Here is an 18,709-nt window from a genome sequence, read left to right as displayed (position 1 = left end):
TTCTACCTGCTGGGAGTGTACCAGGCCGGCGTTCTCGACCTGTACTCGCGTCTCGAGGCCCACCCCAGCGTTGCCAAGCTGGCCCGCTCCTCGCGAGTGGCGCACTCCTTCTACTCGCAGGTGCACCCAACGTGGTCCGAGTACCTGCGAGCGCTCGCTCCCGCGGTCGGCGAGGCGTCGGCAGGCCGGCTGATTGGCGAGGCGTCGCCAGTCACCTTCCACTTTGTGTGGGTCCATCAAGAAAAGTTCAACACGGCGTACGTCGAGGCGATGGGCGGCTTCTGGCGCGAGTGCAACGGCAGGAGCGCCGCGGCCAAGCTCGCGCTGCCACACCGCGAGTGCATGAGGCGGAGGATGCCCGAGGCGCGCGCGGCCGAGGCGGCGGTCGCGAGGCGCGCGGGCCTCCGCTTGCAGCCGCCGACCCTGATGCGGGCGGTGTACGGCTCCTTCGAGCCACGGCTCGTCCTCCTCCTGCGGCGGCCAGCCGAGCGGATGCACGCCGCCTTTTACAACTACGTCCACTACCGCAGGAGGTACGCAGAGCTCGGCTCTGACTCGGCAGGCGAGCTGGCGTGGGCCAACGAGTCGGTCTCCGCCTTTGAGCGCTGCACGGCCCGCTTCGGTGCCGAGGACTGCGCGCTGTGCTTCGAGTCGCTCACGCGCGAGAACGAGGAGACCTTTTACCACGCGGACCAGCTGATCAAAGGGCTGTACGCCCTGTTCCTGCCGCACTGGCGGAGGGAGTTCGCACACCTGCTGCCGCTCCGCTCCGAGGAGTACTTTGCCTCGCCGCGAGCCGTCCTCGGGCGGGTGCTCCCCTTCCTGGGGCTACCGCTGCCCGCTAGCGAGCGAGAGTGGGGGCCACTGCTGGACGGGCCACGCGTGCTTCACGGCACCCGGCCGGGCGGCGGCAAGCCTCCCCTCCCGGCCGCCGTCGCGCAACTACTCCACCGCTTCTACCTCCCCTTCCAGCTCGCCCTGGTCGAGCAGCTGCGGGCCCACTGCGACGCGGCCGAGCTCGTCGAGTGGAGGTCGTGGGCGATGGGGACCGCCGTGAGGGCGGCCGGCGTCGATCGCGCTCGTGGCGCCGAGCCGTCGGATGTCGAGCTGCTCTGACATACGGCCACGCAGTAACTTTTGCATGTTGGTAGAGCTCCTTCGGCCCCGCCACCGCGCCGTGCGGTATATTTTGAACTGCGCTCGCTCCGCGCTTTACCGCGGGGGGCACTTGGAGCACTTGCTTGGTTGGAGTGCAGTCAGTAACCGCACATCCAGGGCCTGGCGGCCCGGGAAAAAAGAAAAACAGAACAAAGGAGGGATGGGAGGATGGCACGCCACCCCCACCCTTGGGGCGGGGGGCTATAAGCACGTCTTCTCCTGCGCCATTGCAGGGGAGCATTCAGCGCTTGTTGTGTATCGCGCGCCTTGCGGGGGGGGCGCGGAAAAGAGGAACCTCTTAGCGCCATCGCCACGGTGCTGCATGCAGCGCCGGGCGACGACGGCTTACCGCCTCCCGGTCCCCCTCGGCACACCTCCGCTGCTTAATGTTTGGCGACTCGAACCCGTGAAGCTTCCCCGTGCGCGGGTTACCCGGCACACGCTTTCTCTGTCAGCAACCAACATCCTCCGGCTGAAATGTCTCTCTCAATGCTCTCGAGGATTCAGGGGCTCAAGAGCCAGTCGGCCGTGAACCGAGAGCTCCTCGCCGAGAAACAGCGGGCCCTCCAGCACGCGGTCGCGGCGCGAGACCACCTGCGCAGCCAGGTCGCGGCCGACGTCGCAGAGAGAGAGAGGCAGGAGGACAACGCCAGGCGGCTATCGGGCGAGCTGGCCGGCCTGCGCCAGGACATTGCGCGCTACGAAAGGGAGCGCGCCGTGCTCCGCAGCACGCTTTCCGGTCTGCGTGGCACCCACCAAGAAAAGCTGTCGGAGCTGGAGGAGCGGCAGCGGGCCTTTTCGGTGGCAACCTTCGACGACGCAGCCAAGCTGCAAACACTATGCTCTGAGTTCCGTGCGCAGTGCTGCGATGCGCCACGGCGCTCGCGCGACCAGAGCGTGCTGCTGGCCGTGCTCGAGCGAGAGCAGTCGTGAGGACGAGGATCACAAGAACCAAATCCTTGCATTCGTGGCCATCAAGCGCCCGCGGCAAAGGCAGGGGACAGGAGTGAGAGGGGGCACCACGATACGGCATGTGGACTGTGTTGTGGCACTCGCGGCGCGGACCCAACGACAGCGCCGCGAACGAGCGCTCGTTGGCGGTGCTCTCACATCACACATGCACCGAGAATTCGGCTTGGTTCCGTTGCGAGTTGGCGGCCCGAGGACACAGGCGACCGGACGTGACGCCCCGCCCGCCACCGCGTGAAAAGGCGATTGTGGGCGAGAGACAGAGTGCGCGGCACAAAGGCCCCTACTCCTTTCGCGCGCACCGACCACCGTCTCTCGCGGGGACCGGCGAGCCAGGTCCCAGGACGCAGGAGGGGCGCCGCGATCCTGGGCGGCCTGGCCCAGCTGAGCCTGGCGGCGCGCGCGTGGGTGATCGTCGAAAACTCATTTTGTTCTGTACGTGACTTAAACGCTCTCTTACCCGCTTAAGTACTGGGCATCATGCGGGACAAATATGGGGCGCAATATGGCAGTGTGTAAGTGACTCAGTAACCGTCTCCGCTCGCCGCGACATGGACAAGCAAAACCCACTCCGCACCCCGGCGCAAGAAAGAGGTCGTGTGGGTGGCAACCGGTTGCAAGCACAAGTCGGCCGCGCCACGGCTAGAGACCGAGCTTCGCAGCCAGATCGGGCCGCGACTTTGCGAGGGCATACACCTCCTGCAGGCTAAACCCCTGCGCAAGCAGCTGCTGCAGCACCGACGATGCGCCCGCGCCCGCGGACCCGCGCCCGCCGCCCGTGCCGGCGCTCCCCGCGCCGGCGCCGGAGGGGCTCGCCGTCGCGTAGCCCCGCCCGGCGGATGTGACCCCGCCCTGCGGCGCGGCCGACGCCCCTCCGCCGAGCAGCCTCGCCGGGTCGACGGTCGCCTGCACCGTCTCGCGCCGCTTCTTCCACGAGGTGAGCTCCTCGTAGAGGGACTGGAGGCAGTCGACGGTGAAGAGACGGTCGCCGATCCGCGCCATGCCCATCTCCTTGAGCGTCACCTCGGTTAGCGAGAACATCACGTCGCCCTGCACGCGGTGCGAGAGGAAGAGAGGCGCCCACTCGTGCAGCCCGAGCGCCTCGACCCACCGCACGACCTCCTTGACGGACCACGAGACGACCTTGCGAAGCGTCCGCCGCGTGAGGCCGAGCGGGCGAAGCGGCGAGGAGTGGCGAGGCGGAGGGAGGCGCGAGGCCGAGGGAGGCGCGCGCCTCTGCCGGCAGCCCCGCCTTGTGCAGGTTGGGCAGTCTGCGCGTCGAGCTGAGCGGCGTGCCCAGCGCCTTTGCCCACGCGTTGGTCGAGTCGTGCAGCTGCGTCAGCTCCTCCATGAAGTAGAGCCTGCGGCGGCGACCGCGCGCGGGCTGGGCCGAGGGGGTCGGGGCGAGCCTCACCCTCCCGCAGAGGCGCGGCGCCTGTCGCCAACCTTGCGCATGCCGAGGTCCTGCAGGTGCGACTCGAGCAGCAGGAAAATGACGTCGCCCTGCAGCTTGTTCGCCTGCGCGGGGGGCGGAGCGACCTCACCTCGCCGCCGTCGCCGTCCCAACCTCCCGCCCAGCCCGTGCCCCGCGCCTCAAACGCAGCGCTGTAGTCGCCGAGGCCGAGCACGCCGAGCCAAGTGCCGACGTCCTTGGCGGACCAGAGGAAGACGTTGGGCGAGAGCCCAATCTCGCGCGGACTGGGCGTCTTGCGGACCGCCTGCTGCGAGTCCGCTGCCGGCTTGCAGTTGAGGTCAAAGTTGTAGTAGTCCTGGTCGCCGCGCTTGACAAAGCCGCGGAACGCCTTCCAACCCCACGCCATGGTGCCGGAGGGGCACTCCTTGGCCGCACGCTCCTTGGCCGACGAGACGCCCAGCCCCATGTACTCCTGCCACACGCCAGAGCACTGCAGCTTGAAGTCATAGGTGTCGACGTCGCCCCACTCCCTCCGGCCCTTGGTCACCTCGAGCCCCGTCATGTGCATCTTCATGGGGCACTCGAAGGCCTTCTCCTGCCGCAGCCCCGTGAACGTCATCCCCGTCCAGGCCGACCACCGCCGACCGCACTGCAGCTGGAAGTCGTACGTGTCGATGTCTGAGCGTTCGTCACGCCCCTGCCGCACCTTGAGCCCGGTGATGAAGCCCGATGGACAGAGCATCGTCCGCTCCTCGACCTTCCTGTCCGACTCGAACGACAGGCCAAGGTGGCCCGTCCATTCGCCGGCGACGCCGCCGGCGAGCAGGAGCAGCAGCGCCGGCGAGACGCCACGCGCCAGCAGCTGCTCGGACATTGAGCTCGCCCGATTTCTTTTCGAAAGAAACAAAACCCCACGGCGAGAACGGCACGCCGCCACCACACAGGGATTTTAACGATTTCTTTTCGCGACGCCACTGGGTTGCTGTTGTCTTTCTTTCTTTTAGACTTCCAAACATAGATAAAGGTAGGTAGGTAGGTAGAAAGGTGAATGAAGAACAGCCAGGCTCGGACTGGACACCAACGCGGTATGGGTGGACGCCGGACAGATGATGACGACACGCACGAGCGACACACAGACACAAACAGGCTCACAAGACACACAGCCAGCGGGCTGCCACACACCCTGAGTAGGCGTACACATAACTCAAGGCCACATCCTCCCTGTTGCCCCCCCCAGCACTCCAAGGTGCCAAGAGAACAAACAAGGGCACAACAAACAACAGACAACAGGAAGTGATATGCGAGGCTAGAGCAGGCTTGCTCTACCTCCAGCAATCTCTCCGGCCGGCGGGGCACGGACGAGACCGTGTGTGGGGTCTAGTGAGGTGTCTATGGACGCCCTCCTCACAGGCTAGCGGCCTACTACTAGCCCTAACTCGCACTCATGGGAGATGTCAGTTCATTGTATGAGTGTATGCAAGCAGAGGCGCGTGTGCTGATTCTAGATCGCACGCCGTGGCATACGACTTGGGGAGGCGTGCGACCGCAGCGCACCCGTCGTAAGGTCGACGGGCGCGCGCGTGTCAGCGAGAGAGTTGCGGGCGGAGCCATACCCGACTTTTAGAGGAAGAGCCCCGCGCCACGGTTGCCAGCCGTGCCTTCGCGGGAGCCGCCCCTCGAGCCGCGTCTCGTCGCCACCGTCCCTGCGAGTGCGTCCCGCCTTGGCGGCACACACTCGACGAGGACAGTCCGGCCGACGAGATCGTGTCGCGCGCCGGCGACGATTGCGGCGTGGTCGTTGTGAATCGAAGATGGCACGACCACCGCCCTGCTTCGCAGACCGGGCAAGGAGGGGCCTGCTCCCGTTCCGCGAGGAACGGAGCTCCCCCGGCCTGAGAGCAGCGACGGTGGAAGGCAGCCCCTTGAGTCGAGGGCGGCGCGACCATTGCCGCTCTCCAATGACGAGAGGCCCGGTAACTGCAGATGGTCTCGCCGCCCCGCTCCGCCCCGCCCGCCGCCGCGCCGCGCCGCCGTCCGATGATTATTAAGTAATAATTAATTAACAAATAATTAATTACCCCATCCGCCGCCGCGCCGCCCCGCCCATAAAGGTGTGGTGGGTTCATCGACCGAAAAAAGAATGTCGTGGCGGAGCGAGGAAGCGAGCGAGCGAGCGAGCGAGCGAGCGAGAGAGAGAGAGAGAGAGAGAGAGAGAGAGAGAGAGAGAGAGAGCAGAGAGAGAGAGAGAGAGAGAGAGAGAGAGAGAGAGAGAGAGAGAGAGAGAGAGAGAGAGAGAAAACAGACAACCCAAGCGGAGAGAGAGAGCACTTGGAGCACTTGGAGTGCAGTTATCAGGACCTACACTCCGGCCGGGGAGAGTGGCGTTCGACTTTTCTTGGTTCTGGCCACCCGCAACGAGCATTGACCAAGTGCATGCCCTCCGGACTCCTCTACACCGCTACCATCTCCGTCTTCGCCGCCACCCGGCTCGCCTCGCGCCCGCTACTGGCCGGCCCGGCGCTACGGCAGAGCCGTGGCTGCAGGCTGATGGCATCCGTCAGCGGCGTCATCTATGCACAGGCACATCTCGCCGCGAGCCACGCCCAACACACACGGCATGACCACACACCCCGCGTCGTAGGCGGACGTGCCCGCCGTGCGCCTCTTCACCAAGGAGGGCTGCACCCTCTGCGATAAGGTCCGCGATGTGCTGCGTGGCGTGACGGTGCGCCGCTCTGACGCAGCGAGCCTGCGGTGCGGCGGCACCTGCCTCCCACGTCGCTTTCCGCCGCTCGTCCGCCACTGGCAGGATCGAGCACCCCACTCGCTCGAGGCGGTCGACATCACCGACGAGGATCACGCGCAGTGGCTCGCAAAGTACAAGTGTGTCCTTTTCGACACGCACACACGCACACACGCACACACGCACACACGCACGACGCACGCACGCCACGCACGCCACGCGCGCACGCCACGCGCGCACGCGCACGCGCACGCGCACGCGCACGCGCACGCGGCACGCGGCAGAGACACTCACCGAGCCACACGGAGCCACACGGAGCCACACGGAGCCACACGGAGCCACACGGAGGCACACGGAGACACACCAAGGCACACGGAGACACACGGAGCCACACACGGAGACACACACAGAGACAACGGGCCGTGTTGCCACAGCCTCCCCAGCCAAGTTGCTTCCAGCCTCCCCTCCCAGCCGCGGCTGCTACCGCCCCACTGCCGCTTTTCGCCGTCAAGTACCAACCCCTCCTCCCCCCACCGGAGGTACGACATCCCCGTGCTCCACCTGGACGGTCCGCTGGCTAGGCGCTGCGAGGGACTGTGTCCACCTCCACCCAAGCCGCACCCCTCCCACCGCCCCCAGGAGCCTACTGGACGAAGCACCGCCTCACCGAGGAGGAGGCGTGCCGCCGTTTGCCGTCCACGACTCCCCGCCCCCCGACACCTGACCGCCCCACCCTGCGGCCCAGGCGCTCGAGGCGCTGGCCGAGGCGGGGGCGGGCGCTTTCGCGGCGCGGCGCGGCGAGCCGGACGCGGAGCGGCTGGAGCGGCGGAAGGAGGAGAGGTAGCGCTGCGCAGCCGGCGACGGACGTGTTTGTTGGAAGATGCGCGGCATAGCTTAGGATTTCTGATGTGGCGGCGTGGCGCGGCGCACCCACTGTGGCGCCTGGAAGGTGGGCGGGCCGCGGCGGGCTCGACTGGTGTGCACATATGCATGCACATGATCATGATTCATGTTGTGCACATGCGCGGTGTGTGGTATGAAAGCTAGAGTACGGCTTTGTGTATGACGACCGCGCGACGTGTGGTCGTGGACGACGAAATAAGGCTGCGGTGTCTGCTGTCTCGAACGCACGTTTTTTAGATCGTTTCAGCCCGGCCCTGTCACCTCCTGGTCTGTCGGACGTGTATTGTGTAATATATCTGTTTATTATATCTGTGTCTGACCGTTGAATTTCAGGCCACAGGCGGCAGACCTGCTGTCTCACACTAGTAGAGCGCACATCTACGGCGCCTTGTGAGACACACTCCAAGGGGCTGTCAAACATATTTTATGCAGCCCGGGCAATTCCAGCGCGGCTGCCCCTGTTGGGTTTCGCTTTCCCGGCGCGCGCGCGCGGGCGCGCCCGCCCGCATGTGCGGAGTCCGGAGACGAGCGCTGCCCCCTCCCGCCGCCCCTCGCCTCGCCTCGCCTTGCTCACGCCTTTTCCTGCCTGAACTTAAAGTACAGCTCCATCGAGTCGGTCTCGGACATGCGCTGCCAGCCCTTCTGGTCGATGTGGTATACCCGCACCGTGCCACCAGAGTAGGCGTCGCGGTAGGTGGCCGCGAAGATGGAGCGCTGGGCCAGGGCGAGCGCCTCGTCCTTGGTCAGGTCGTACCGGTAGCCCGTGTCCAGCACGCCATACGCAAACGTCGACCCCGACCCCACCGAGAAGAGGTGGTGGTGCAGCCGGTCGCCGTCCGAGTCGACGTAGTAAATCTGTGGGCCCGACTCGTCCCAGCCGCAAATCATCGTGCCCATCGAGAGGCCGTACCCCTTGTACGAGTGCGTGATGTTGGAGAGGATCTTGGAGGCGGCGGCCACCGAGATGCGCTTCTTCTGGTCCAGCTCAAACATGCGGCAGCGCATGCCGAGGTAGCGCTCCCAGTAGGAGCAGTCTGCCGCGCCGCCGGCCATGGTGCCGAGCAGGAAGGGGTTGATCTCGATGACCTTCTTCACGGTCTGCGACGCGATGTACGCGCCCGCCGACGCGCGCGAGTCGACGGCGACCACCACCCCGCCCTGGTACTTGAAGGCGAGCGTCGTCGTGCCGTGCAGCATCCGCACATGCTTCTCGACGCCGGGGCAGCGCTCGCTCGGGTCAGGCAGCATCGGCGCCGCGTCCAGCAGCTGCGGCGCCAGGCGGTCGGCCGCGCCCGTTCCGTGCGCGCCGACCGGGAGCGTATAATCGAGCGCGCTGGCCATGTTGTTCGGCAGCCTCCAGATGGGCTTGCGGCTTGGCAAAAGAATTTTACACGCAGGCACGGGACTGGCGCGCACTGGCACTAATACAGGCAAAAGAATTTTGAAACGAACCCCCCCACGCGGAGGTGTGTGACACTGTCACTGACTGACTGACCCCCCCCTCCCTCCCTTGCCTTGTCTGTTTTCTTTCTTTCTTTACATTGGGCACGGGCAAAAGAACCCGCGCGAGTACCTACCATCGCGCTCCTCTCCATGGGCGCGGACCCGACCGGCATCATCACCGACCTCGCGAAGAAACGGAAGCGGCAGGTGCTGATGATCTCGCTGGGCCAGGGCCAGGAGCCAGCGGCGCGGAAGCTGCTCGCGACAGGGACGGCCTCGGGCGATTGGGTGCTGCTGCAGAATTGCCACCTCGGCCTCGGCTTTATGAGCGAGGTGGAGCAGTGGCTGCTCAAGCTCGAGCAAGACCCGGCGCCGACCTTCCGCCTCTGGATCTCCGCAGAGCCGCACCCGCGCTTCCCGATCGGCCTGCTTCAAATGTCGATCAAGATGACAAACGAGGCGCCCGCAGGGATCAAAGCCGGGCTAAAAAACTCTTACGCGTGGATAAACCAAGACATGCTCGACTCGGTGTCGCAGCCGCAATGGCGCGTCATGCTGTATGCGCTCTGCTTCATGCACACAATCGTGCAGGAGCGGCGCAAGTTTGGGCCGCTCGGCTTCAACGTGCCCTACGAGTTCAACCAGTCCGACCTCTCCGCCTCGGTGCAGTTCATGCAGAACCATCTCGGTGACGTCGAGTCGAAGAAGCGGCCGGTCGACTGGATCACCGTCAACTATATGGTGTGCGACGTCCAGTACGGCGGCCGCATCACCGACGATTGGGACCGCCGCCTCTTCAACACGTACGGTAAGGCCTGGCTTACGCAGACTTGCCTCGACGCTGACTTTGAGTTTCACAAGGGCATGCCCGGGGCGTACATCATCCCTGCGAACCGACCTGGCATGCCCGGCACGGACGTAGACCATTACCGCAAGTACATCGAAACTCTCTCCCTGGTCGACGATCCCGAGATCTTTGGGCTGCACTCGAACGCCGACTTGGCGTATCGCACGCTGCAGACCAAGCAGCAGCTGGACACTATCCTGGATGTGCAGCCAAAGGAGGGCGGCGGGGGCGGCGGCCTGACGCGCGAGGAGGTTGTTCTCAATATGGTGGAGGATCTCCAGTCGAAGCTGCCGCCCGACTACCGGGCCGACGATGTCAAGGACGGCATCAAGGCCTTGGGCGGGATGGGCAAGCCCCTCAACATCTGCCTCAAGCAGGAGATTGACAAGCTGCAGCAGCTTCTCAAGGCCGTGCGGTCGATGCTCGTCAACCTCAAGCTTGCCATCGCGGGTACGATTGTCATGACTCCGGAGCTTATCGACATGCTCGATGCGCTGTTCATGGCACGAGTCCCGTCCAAGTGGGTGAAGGTGTCGCAGCTTGTCTCGCCAAACATGGGAGTGTGGTTTGCCAACATCCTGAAGCGGGCGGAGCAGTTCACTGCATGGCTGCAGAATGGGCGCCCACTCTGCTTTTGGCTCCTCGGCTTCTTCAACCCGACGGGGTTCCTGACGGCCAACCGGCAAGAGGTTTGCAGGAAGCACAACAAGGACGGCTGGGCGCTGGACGACGTCATCGACCACTCGGAAGTGCTCAAGCAGGAGAAGGACGAGGTGCGCAAGGCGCCGGAGGAGGGAATCTACGTGTACGGCCTCTACTTGGATGGTGCCAAATGGGATAAGCCTAAGGATCGACTGACGGACTCAGATCCGAAGGTGCTCTTTTCGCCCCTGCCTGTGCTGTGGATCACGGGCGCGCAGGCCAGCAAGGCGAGCGACAAGAAGTCTCTCTACACCTGCCCTGTCTACAAAGCACCCAAGCGCACTGGCCTCAATTACGTCACGTCGGTGGACTTGCGAGTGGACGATGCACCGTCCAAATGGACGTTGCGTGGCGTTTGCTTGCTGACCTCCACCGACTAGCGTGAACACTTTCTCTTCTGTAGTCTACGTGAGAGCTTCATTTGCTCTTGGCCGCTGCCGTGGTGTACGTATTGGGGAGCGGAAACGGGGGGGGGGGGGGGTCCTGATGTGTGGGGGTCCTGATGTTCGTAAAAAGACGAATCAGTAACTGTCCGAAGAGTGCAAACTTCTCCCCGCCTATCACGCGAAAGCAAAACCGACACACCGCGCGTATGTGCATATGCGGCGACCGACCTTCATCCAACAGATCGAGGACGCCTTCGGCCATGCGTCTGCGCCTGCCGTGTCGCCGCCGCCAGCTCGCTGTTCAGCCAGCAACCGGCGCTCTTCCATCGGCCGGGTGCTAAATCGGCTGAAGAGAACATCGACGACGAGCAACGAGGATGTGCAGCTTCCACCCATCAAAACACACCGCACTCCTGAGCATCCGCCGCCTGGCCGGCCGAGGCGCTCCTCCATGGCCCGGCTCACCATTGCAATGGACCACGGCTGGAAGTGGTTCCAGCGAGAGAAGTCGGAGCTTAGTCCCCGGCCCGCCCACCAGTGCGAAGGAGACGCGGCCGGGCAGGCTGGAGAGGTGGACAGCGCCGGTGGGCTGGCAAACCTGTCCACCAAGCTCGGACAGTTCGGACGTGGCCTGCTCACGAGGACGGATGCAAGCCCGAGCCCGCCTCGTGGGTCGTGCGTGCTGCTGCATGCTAGCGGCGCGCTCACGAGGACCGATGCGAGCCCGAGCCCGCCTCGTGGGTCGTGCGCGCTGCTGCATGCTAGCGGCGCCGCAAAGAAGCCGTCTCTGTACGACGACCGCTTTCCCGGCCTGCGCTTGCTCGAATCGAGCAGGAGCGCAGCTACTGGTCCGTCTAAGAGTCAGCTCGCCGAGCCGTCGTCGGTTGCCGCCTCGGGGCTAACAGCGGAGGGGGATTTTGAGACGCCTGAGTTGAAGGCGAAGCGGCGCTGGTTGAGGTTCAAGCCAGAGATTAGAAAGCAGATTCAACAGCTCTGGGAGGTTGTGGCGACCGACGGTGGGAGGATGCCAGCGTGCGAGTACCTCGACTACCACAGGTCAGCCTTTGCGTTTGTGATGAGCACCGAGGGTAACGAGTTTGACGAGTCGCTGGCCTGGGAGACGGCGATGGCTGACTTTAAGAGCGACGGGCGAGGGCAGCCGGCCCTGACGTTCGATATGTTCTTTGAGTCCGTGTTCGAGCTCGCAGATCTCTGGACCAACTCGGTCAAGGTGGCTGACTATGTGCGCTTCATCCGGAGCCTGCGGGAGAACACGGCCGTCATGTCCCCGTCGGGTAAGCTGGAGTGGGCTCAACAGTGGCCTCGGGAGCTGCACACCAAGGCTTGCAGGCGGTGGCTCGCTCTTGCCCGCGAGCGCTGGCTTGAATCTATCCCGGTGCCACAACCGCCTCAAAAGGGTGAGTGGCGACGCAAGCGTAGCCCTGTGCAAAGGCAGGTTGTGCCACGGAGACCAAAGACCGAAGAAGAGGAGCTTCAGGTGGCAGCCCGCCGCGGCATGAGCGACCTCGGCGCGGTGCCTGGCCAAGATGGCCTTTGGCCGACGCTGGGGCTTCGCGCGTTCAGGGAGGCTCTCAAGAGCTGCAGTATTGTCGTGGGCGAGGCGGGAACTCGCTCGGCGGAGCCATCCTTCGCGCACGCCCTGTTTCGCGTCTGTGACGCCGACCAGGACGGTGTTATCTCCCTCCCAGATCTCGAGGTCGCGCTCTCTGCCTCCTCCGGTCGGCGAGCTTGATTTTTTGCTAGAATTGATAATACCTCGATTACAAAGAAAACTGCGCCGTCGGCGTGGCCGGAGTAAAAAAGTACATTGGTTGTGTCGGGCAGCAACAGCGAGGGTTAGCGCGAGAGCAAATGCTAGCGTCGGTCGGGTGCATCCGGCACCTCCCAGCTCATCTCTCGGCCGACACGGTAGAGCTCATCAATCGCAGCGTCGAGGACAGCCTGCCCCTGGGCACGAAGTTCAACGTACCTACGAGGACAACTCGAGCTCTGAGCGCGCCGCAAGTTGTCCGGTGCGCGCGGTGCGCTCAGAGCACTTGTCGTAGATCTGCAGGGCAGTCCGCGCATCCTCGATCGAGTCGTGCGTGTCGTGGAGCCGGTTGGACATGTGAATTTCGCACATGTGGAAGGCAAGGAAGCGGAGCGAGATGCGGCGCTTGCCAGGCGCCCAGAAGAGCTCGACGGTGTCGAGCACCTGCCCGAAGCAAGTGTCGACAGCGCATGAAGTTGTGATCTCTAGGAGGGGTATGGGAGGTGTCGAGCACCTGCTCAGGCGGCACTCGCATGTTGATCATCTCGAAGTCCTTCTTGAGGCCGTGCCCAACAAAGACGCAGCCAGCGTCGACCAGCTGGCGCAGCTTGAGGTAGGCCGCCTTCATAGTGGTGATGTGGTGCGGCGAGACGGACGGGTCGAGGTCCCCCGGCCGCAGCCCAGAGAAGCGCGTCAGGTAGTCGACCACCGGCTCCGCCTGGGCGATGTACGAGTCGACGAAAGCCTCGCCGTGGTGCGGCCCTTGGCCGCGCACGCAAGACACGCGCGCAAGCGCGAGCCGCGCCGGCTTGACCACCACGTTGGCGCCTCGCTTGCCCCGCCGCGTCACCTGCGGGGGGCGGGCTTGGCGCGGGTGGGAGGAGATTGCGAGCAGAAGAGTCGGAAATACGAGAGGAATTGGGGGGTGGGGGGGTGGGTTTGAGAAGCGCGCCTCCTCGGAGACGGCGATGAACTCGGCGTCGATCGCAACGAGCTGGCCAGTGGCGAGCGGAAGCTCCGACAAGCCGAGCGGCTTGAAGGAGGGCTTGAAGCCTGCAGCAGAGATGGCTGAGCCGGCCGCAGGCGCCGGCACCTCCAGCAGCGAATACTCCGGCGCGATGTCAGCCGCAACAGCCATACGCTCGGCGGGCCGGAGGGGCAGCGCTGTGAGGTCGACAGCCAGGCTCCTGCGGGCAGCGGGAGGGGCAGCAACGTCGACAAACAGGAGGGCTGGCACCGTGGGGGGGAGGTGCCAGGCGGAGGCGCTAGAGAGGCGGGGAGGTGTCAACCATGCGGACGGTGCCGGAGAGGGGCGAGAGTCGCACCGCCGCGTGTAGACCGCGATGGCCGGCCGCTTCCAGAGCGAGTGCGCCCGCCGCACCTCCTCCTCTGCCGCGGGCCCGAGCGCAAAGTCGTTCCACACGAACCACTCCGCCGCGCCGTCCCAAGCCGCCGCGGCCGCCTCCGGTGTGTACTCAGGCGCCACCGCCGAGTCCCGCCCAACGGACGGGGTCGCCGCTGCAGCGGTCGACGGCGCCGCTGCCAGAGACGCCCCCCCCTGCCCTCCCTCCCCCCCCTGCGCTCTCTCCTCTGCAGCCGCTGCTGAAACGGCACCACTCTCGAAGCCCGCCGCCGCCGTGCGTGCGGGGGGCGTGTCGAGCTTGGGCACGCGGAAAGAGAGGGTGAGGTGGCCCGAGCCTTCCTTGGCGTGGACAAACGTGCTTCTGGTGAAGCTCATCAGCCCCCGCAGCTCGTACTCCTGCTCGCCGTCGCCGACGCCGCCGCCCGCCTCGAGCGCGCGCACAGCCGGCGCATCTACGCCCTCCGCCGCCGGCTCTGCTGTGGCGGCGTCACCTCCTTCCTCGGCGGGAAGCCCCGACCCCTCCGACTCCCCGCCTACGCCGCCGTCGGCAGCAGCGTTCGCCACGCCGCGCTGCCGCTCGCTCGGCAGCGATAGCCCAAAGGCACTCGGCAGCCACGGCTCGCCGTGCGCCGCCTCCCACTCCTCCATCACGCTGCCGCCGAGCTCATCGCACAGCAAAAGGAGGACGCCGGGTGTGCGCATCATCACCTTGCGCATGGTGCAGCGGCGGTACGTCTTGCTCGGCGCGTGCCACGCGCGCGACGTCGACTCGCTGCAAAAGCACGCGCCGAGCGCCTCCACAAAGCGCGGCGGCGCGCCTCCCTCGCCCCCGCCGGGCAGCTGCAGCTTGGTCACCATCGACTGCACACTCCTCGTCTCGGCGGGCTCCGCGTCGCCACCGAAGCGAGTCTCCTCGCGCCAGAGGGCGCCAAAAACGGCGTCGATCGGTGTCGACTCCTCCCGCGCCGCCGCGTCCGCGCCCGCGCGCGCGGCCGCCGCCTCGGCCTTCTCCGCCTCGGCGGCGAGCCGGGCGGCAAACTGGCGCGCGACCATCGCGTCGAGCGACGCCTTGCCTCCCTCGGCGCCGCCCGCGGCGCCGGTAAGCATCTCCATCTCGCGCTGCTTGGCTCGGCGCGCGTCCGCCTCCTCGCGGCTCCGCGCGGCCGCCAGCTTCGCCTCGCGTGCCTCCCTGCGCAGCTGCTCGAGCAAGAACGGCACGAACTTGCAGATGGTGGACCAGAGCGGCGCCTGGTGAGGAGGAGGGCGGCGGCGAGGAGGGCGGTGAGGAGGGCAGGGGGGCGGCGGCCTCGGCGGCGGCGGCGGCGGCGATGGCGGCGGCGGCGGCGATGGCGGCGGCGGCGGCGGCGATGGCGATGGCGCGGAAGTGCGGGGGCGCGGCGGGCGCGGGGGCGCGGCGGGCGCGGGGGCGACGGGGCAGCAGACGAGGACGACGGAGGAAAGGGTGGGCGAAGGGGAGAGGGAGCGAAGGGGCCGAGGGCGAGGGAGGGGGGTGGTGGCGGCGGGTGGCACCTTCGAGAGGAGGGATCCCTCCACATCGACCACGTCGACCAGGTGGAGGGCCGATGCCTCGCGGCTCTGCTTGAGCGCGCGGTGGAAGTTGCGTGGCTGGCAGCAGCTGCCTGCCGAGGCGCGCATCATGTGGAAGAGGAAGCCGAGCTCATCGGAGAGGGCGAACTGGGAGGCGCTCAGCGAGCCGAGGCAGAAGGACTGCGTCCACGGAAGCAGGTACAGAAGCAGCAGCAGCGGGTTCACATAGCCATCACCGGCGGCCGTCGCGTCGAGCGTGCACAGGTGCGGCGTCGAGTTGTGCTCCTCAAAAGAAAAGTCGTCCGCGAGGCCGAACTGGCCGAGCTCGACCTTTAGCCGCCGGTAGCGGCTCCACTCGGCCGGCAGCTCCATCTCCTCGGCTGCGCGGTCCTCCTCGTCGCCGCCGTCGCTATCGGCGGCACGCGCGTGCTCCTTGCCGCCGCCCCGCGCGATCCCGGGTTTGTGCAGCCGGGAGAGGGGCGGCATGGCCGTATTCGGCAGCCTCCCGACTGTGTTCGGGATGTAGATCGCGGGCACTGCGCCGAAGGAGACGTGCTGCTTGGGCGCCAGCGAGCGGATCGTGGCGAGCAGCACCTCCGGCTCGGCGTACCGCGTGCCTCGCTTGCCGAGCTGCTTTGCGGGCCAGTCGCTCGCCAGCGGGGCATCGGCGTAGGGCGGCGGGTCGGGGAGGAGCCCGAGCGCGCTGGGCGGCTCTCCCCACGCGAGGAAGGGGAGCGGGTCGGCCGGCTCGGGCCTATGGGGAGCTCCCCAGAGGGTTCAGGGGAAGCTCTCGCCCGAGGAGGCCCGCGGCTCGGCCGGCTTTAGCCCGTCGGTCGGCACAGACGAAAAGTTGACGGCGATCTGCGTCTGCTCGGTGGGCGCGCAGACGTCGATGCAGCCGGTCGAGTCGGAAGCGGCGACGAGCAGGCCCGACGAGGAGAGGCTGAGCGCGCACAGCTGGCCGCCGCGGTGCGCCGCGCCGGTCGCGACCTCGGACGGCGCCGTCATCCCTCCGCGCGGGTCGAGCCTATGGGAAGCTTCCCAGAAGGTTCAGGGAAGGCTCTCGGACGGCGCCGTCATCCCCCCGCGCGGCTCGAGCCGCTGCAGGCCCCCTGCAGGGGAGGCGACGAGGAGCGAGGACGCGGAACCGCGCCAGCGGAGCGCGGCGGCACCGGGCGCGAAGAAGAGCTGCGCGCCGGGCCGCGACAGCTGGCGGAGGTCCGCGGTGCGCAGGTTCGAGTCAAAGACGTACTCATCGTGGCCAAGCGGGCCCAGCTGCGCGCGGAGGGCGCTGGCGGCGAGCGAGTTGTCCTGCACGTCTAGGTCGTGGATGACGCCGCGCGGGAAGAGCGGCGCTGCGCCGACCGCTTTCACGCCCGAACGCACGTCGAAGACGCGAGCGAGGCCGTCGCCGCCGCCCAGGACAAGCAGCCCGGACCGACCCTCCCACCGAGCGACGGTCGGAACTATCTCGAGCGGCAGCTGCACCGTGAGCTGCGCGGTGGAGAGATCCATCAGCGCCAAACTCGGTCCGCTCCCCTCTGTGCCGTCTGCCGTGCCCGCCCCGCAGAGGGCGACGGCTGGCGTCCGGCCGCTCGCGCACATCACTCCGGCAGAGAGGACGCCGAGCGACTCGTGCCGCACCTCGGCGAGCTCGACGCCGCCGCGCGAGATGAAGTGTGCCGCGGCGTAGGTGAGCGTCACCAACCCCGAGCTGTGCGGAAACACCGCCACCGCCGGCGACATCTCCCGGTCCGACCGAAATGCAACGTGCGGTGCGCCCGAGAGCATGAGGTGCGCGTAAACCATGCCGGCCTGGCTCGCTGACCAGAGTAGCTCCTCTCCAGGGTCAAAGCCGACGAGGTGCAGCGGCGCCTCCGATGGCTGAATCGTGCCAATCACCTGCAAGTCCTCCATCGGGGCCTTCGCAGAGGCAACCCAGCGGCCAGCGTTTAACGCAGCGGTGGGGGGCGGAGGTGCTGGAAGCCAATAAAAATCCCTGCGCGAGTGCAGAGTACTCGCTTAATGTGGGTAAACCATAGTAGCGTCCACGCTAGTATGAACAGAGAAACCCATAAGAATCGCCGCTGCAGTCCACGACGAGCCAGCCTGCTGCCGGCTCGCACGGCAGCCTCTTCCTCTCGACCAGCCTCAACTTCCGTACAGTCAACATTTTGTCGCTGCGTGCTCGTGGCGAGCTGTGGCGGCGGTCGAAGTTGGCCCAGATTCGGTGACGAGCGCCGGACGATAGTAGTGTCTCTGTTCGCCCTGTGCATGTCAGGCCAGGCTGCAGCAGGGCACTACCATCGTGCTGCCCTGCTGCAGCCTGACTTTGCCCACTGTGCACAGTCGCCAGAGCACCACCACCGCCCGGCATCGTGTCACGGCGAGCTTCTTCTGCGCCCGCTCGCGAGGCTCTCGCGCTGGTACACTTTGGCCATCTGCTGCTCGCGTTCGGCGAGCTCTTCTCCGCACGCCTGCCACGGTGCCGTCACCACACACCTTCTGGCCGGCCTGAGCCGCGCGGACTCGCCGGCGGGGGCAACGTGTCGACCTCTCTCTCTGGTGCACCACGGGCCGCGACGGCCTGCTAGCAGCCGGCGCGAGGAGGCAGTGTGCCGGCACAGTCGAGCCGGAGCATCGGGTTCTTGATGCTTGTGGGGTCAAGTTTGACCTTATGTGGCATAATATGCAACAATAAGGCTATGCTATCTCCCGGCTTTTTGAGATATGATCCCTCAAAGTCGAATTATGGTTTACTGGTGACCATAGTAGCGTCTGTCCTGTTTGCGATATCTTCACACGAATACTTTAAAGTCTCGACAATCACTAAGCTGCTTATATGGCACCGCAGCGGCTCCCTTGGGGATGCCTGAGGCCACCCCAACCACTCACCAAGCCTTACGTGGACGAATTCAAACCTACTTTTATGGTTTACCTACACTAAGGGAGTAACCGACGGGACGCGGCTCGAAGGGCGACGTGTGTGTGTGTGTGTGTGTATGTAGGGCGACTCCATGGGCGACTCCCGCGGAGGCCCGGACTGGCATCCGAGAGAGAGAGATTTTTGAAAACCAACAAGAAATCACGACTACCACAGTGATTTGGGCTCGGCAGCTTGTCAGCCCTCAGCCGAAGCTGGGGCCGGTCCCGTAGCCGAGAGAGCCCGCGCCGATGAGTTCGACGCGGTCGGGGGGGGCCTGCGGAGAGGCCAGCGAGATGGCGATCGCTGTACTTCATGGCGCCCTCAAAGTGGGGCTGGCTGACAAGCCAGAGGTCGATACTCTGGACGACCCATAGGATGCCACGAATGCCTGAAGGAGAGGGAGGCGAGGCCAGAGGCCAGACTCAGCTGCTCTCGGGTGATCTCACTTTGGTGGCTGAAGGACCCGATGGTCCTGTCACATTTTCGTGTTTCGAGTCGTGGGGGTAGAAGAACTCGAGAGAGAGAATTCGGGGTAG

At 65.9% G+C, this 18,709-nt stretch overlaps 8 protein-coding genes across 8 annotated transcripts in view; 5 read left to right on the top strand and 3 right to left on the bottom strand.

The window, feature by feature from the left end:
* EMIHUDRAFT_115333 (hypothetical protein) overlaps positions 1–1,116 on the top strand; it is a gene marked incomplete at both ends in the record, with an annotated part of 2,206 nt that extends 1,090 nt beyond the window's left edge. Inside the window, one exon of the mRNA XM_005778292.1 lies at positions 121–1,116. Coding sequence (XP_005778349.1) covers positions 121–1,116 — 996 coding nt within the window. The remainder of the gene's footprint in view (positions 1–120) is intronic.
* Positions 1,117–1,647: 531 nt separating this feature from the next.
* On the top strand, positions 1,648–2,091 carry EMIHUDRAFT_237318 (hypothetical protein; the record flags this gene model as incomplete). The annotated part of the gene is made up of 1 exon (XM_005778291.1): positions 1,648–2,091. The coding sequence occupies one exon, from the start codon at positions 1,648–1,650 to the stop codon at positions 2,089–2,091; it is 444 nt and encodes a 147-aa protein (XP_005778348.1).
* A 678-nt stretch (positions 2,092–2,769) lies between these two features.
* On the bottom strand, positions 2,770–4,415 carry EMIHUDRAFT_115332 (hypothetical protein; the record flags this gene model as incomplete). The annotated part of the gene is made up of 3 exons (XM_005778290.1): positions 2,770–3,249; positions 3,574–3,645; positions 3,756–4,415. 3 exons carry the CDS (start codon positions 4,413–4,415, stop codon positions 2,770–2,772), a joined length of 1,212 nt encoding a protein of 403 aa, XP_005778347.1.
* Positions 4,416–5,974: 1,559 nt separating this feature from the next.
* On the top strand, positions 5,975–7,331 carry EMIHUDRAFT_237316 (hypothetical protein; the record flags this gene model as incomplete). The annotated part of the gene is made up of 6 exons (XM_005778289.1): positions 5,975–6,097; positions 6,183–6,266; positions 6,351–6,424; positions 6,824–6,852; positions 6,924–6,971; positions 7,183–7,331. 6 exons carry the CDS (start codon positions 5,975–5,977, stop codon positions 7,329–7,331), a joined length of 507 nt encoding a protein of 168 aa, XP_005778346.1.
* A 158-nt stretch (positions 7,332–7,489) lies between these two features.
* On the bottom strand, positions 7,490–8,551 carry EMIHUDRAFT_443537 (hypothetical protein). Its single transcript, XM_005778288.1, has one exon. The coding sequence runs from the start codon at positions 8,526–8,528 to the stop codon at positions 7,758–7,760; it is 771 nt and encodes a 256-aa protein (XP_005778345.1). The 5' UTR covers positions 8,529–8,551; the 3' UTR covers positions 7,490–7,757.
* A 202-nt stretch (positions 8,552–8,753) lies between these two features.
* On the top strand, positions 8,754–10,559 carry EMIHUDRAFT_73777 (hypothetical protein; the record flags this gene model as incomplete). Its single annotated transcript, XM_005778287.1, has 1 exon — positions 8,754–10,559. A coding segment is annotated over one exon (1,806 nt), but the record flags the coding sequence as incomplete, so codon positions are not given.
* A 220-nt stretch (positions 10,560–10,779) lies between these two features.
* EMIHUDRAFT_237313 (hypothetical protein) lies at positions 10,780–12,318 on the top strand (the record flags this gene model as incomplete). Its single annotated transcript, XM_005778286.1, has 1 exon — positions 10,780–12,318. One exon carries the CDS (start codon positions 10,780–10,782, stop codon positions 12,316–12,318), a length of 1,539 nt encoding a protein of 512 aa, XP_005778343.1.
* Positions 12,319–12,346: 28 nt separating this feature from the next.
* Positions 12,347–17,164, bottom strand: EMIHUDRAFT_237312 (hypothetical protein; the record flags this gene model as incomplete). The annotated part of the gene is made up of 11 exons (XM_005778285.1): positions 12,347–12,358; positions 12,468–12,555; positions 12,623–12,780; positions 12,851–13,186; positions 13,301–13,523; positions 13,662–13,875; positions 13,951–14,611; positions 14,918–14,947; positions 15,254–16,001; positions 16,092–16,257; positions 16,420–17,164. 11 exons carry the CDS (start codon positions 17,162–17,164, stop codon positions 12,347–12,349), a joined length of 3,381 nt encoding a protein of 1,126 aa, XP_005778342.1.
* Positions 17,165–18,709: the final 1,545 nt, after the last annotated feature.

The sequence above is a fragment of the Emiliania huxleyi genome, assembly GCF_000372725.1.
Source record: "Emiliania huxleyi CCMP1516 unplaced genomic scaffold EMIHUscaffold_248, whole genome shotgun sequence".
Taxonomy (NCBI): domain Eukaryota; phylum Haptophyta; order Isochrysidales; family Noelaerhabdaceae; genus Emiliania; species Emiliania huxleyi.
This window is presented reverse-complemented; position numbering and strand designations above follow the sequence as displayed.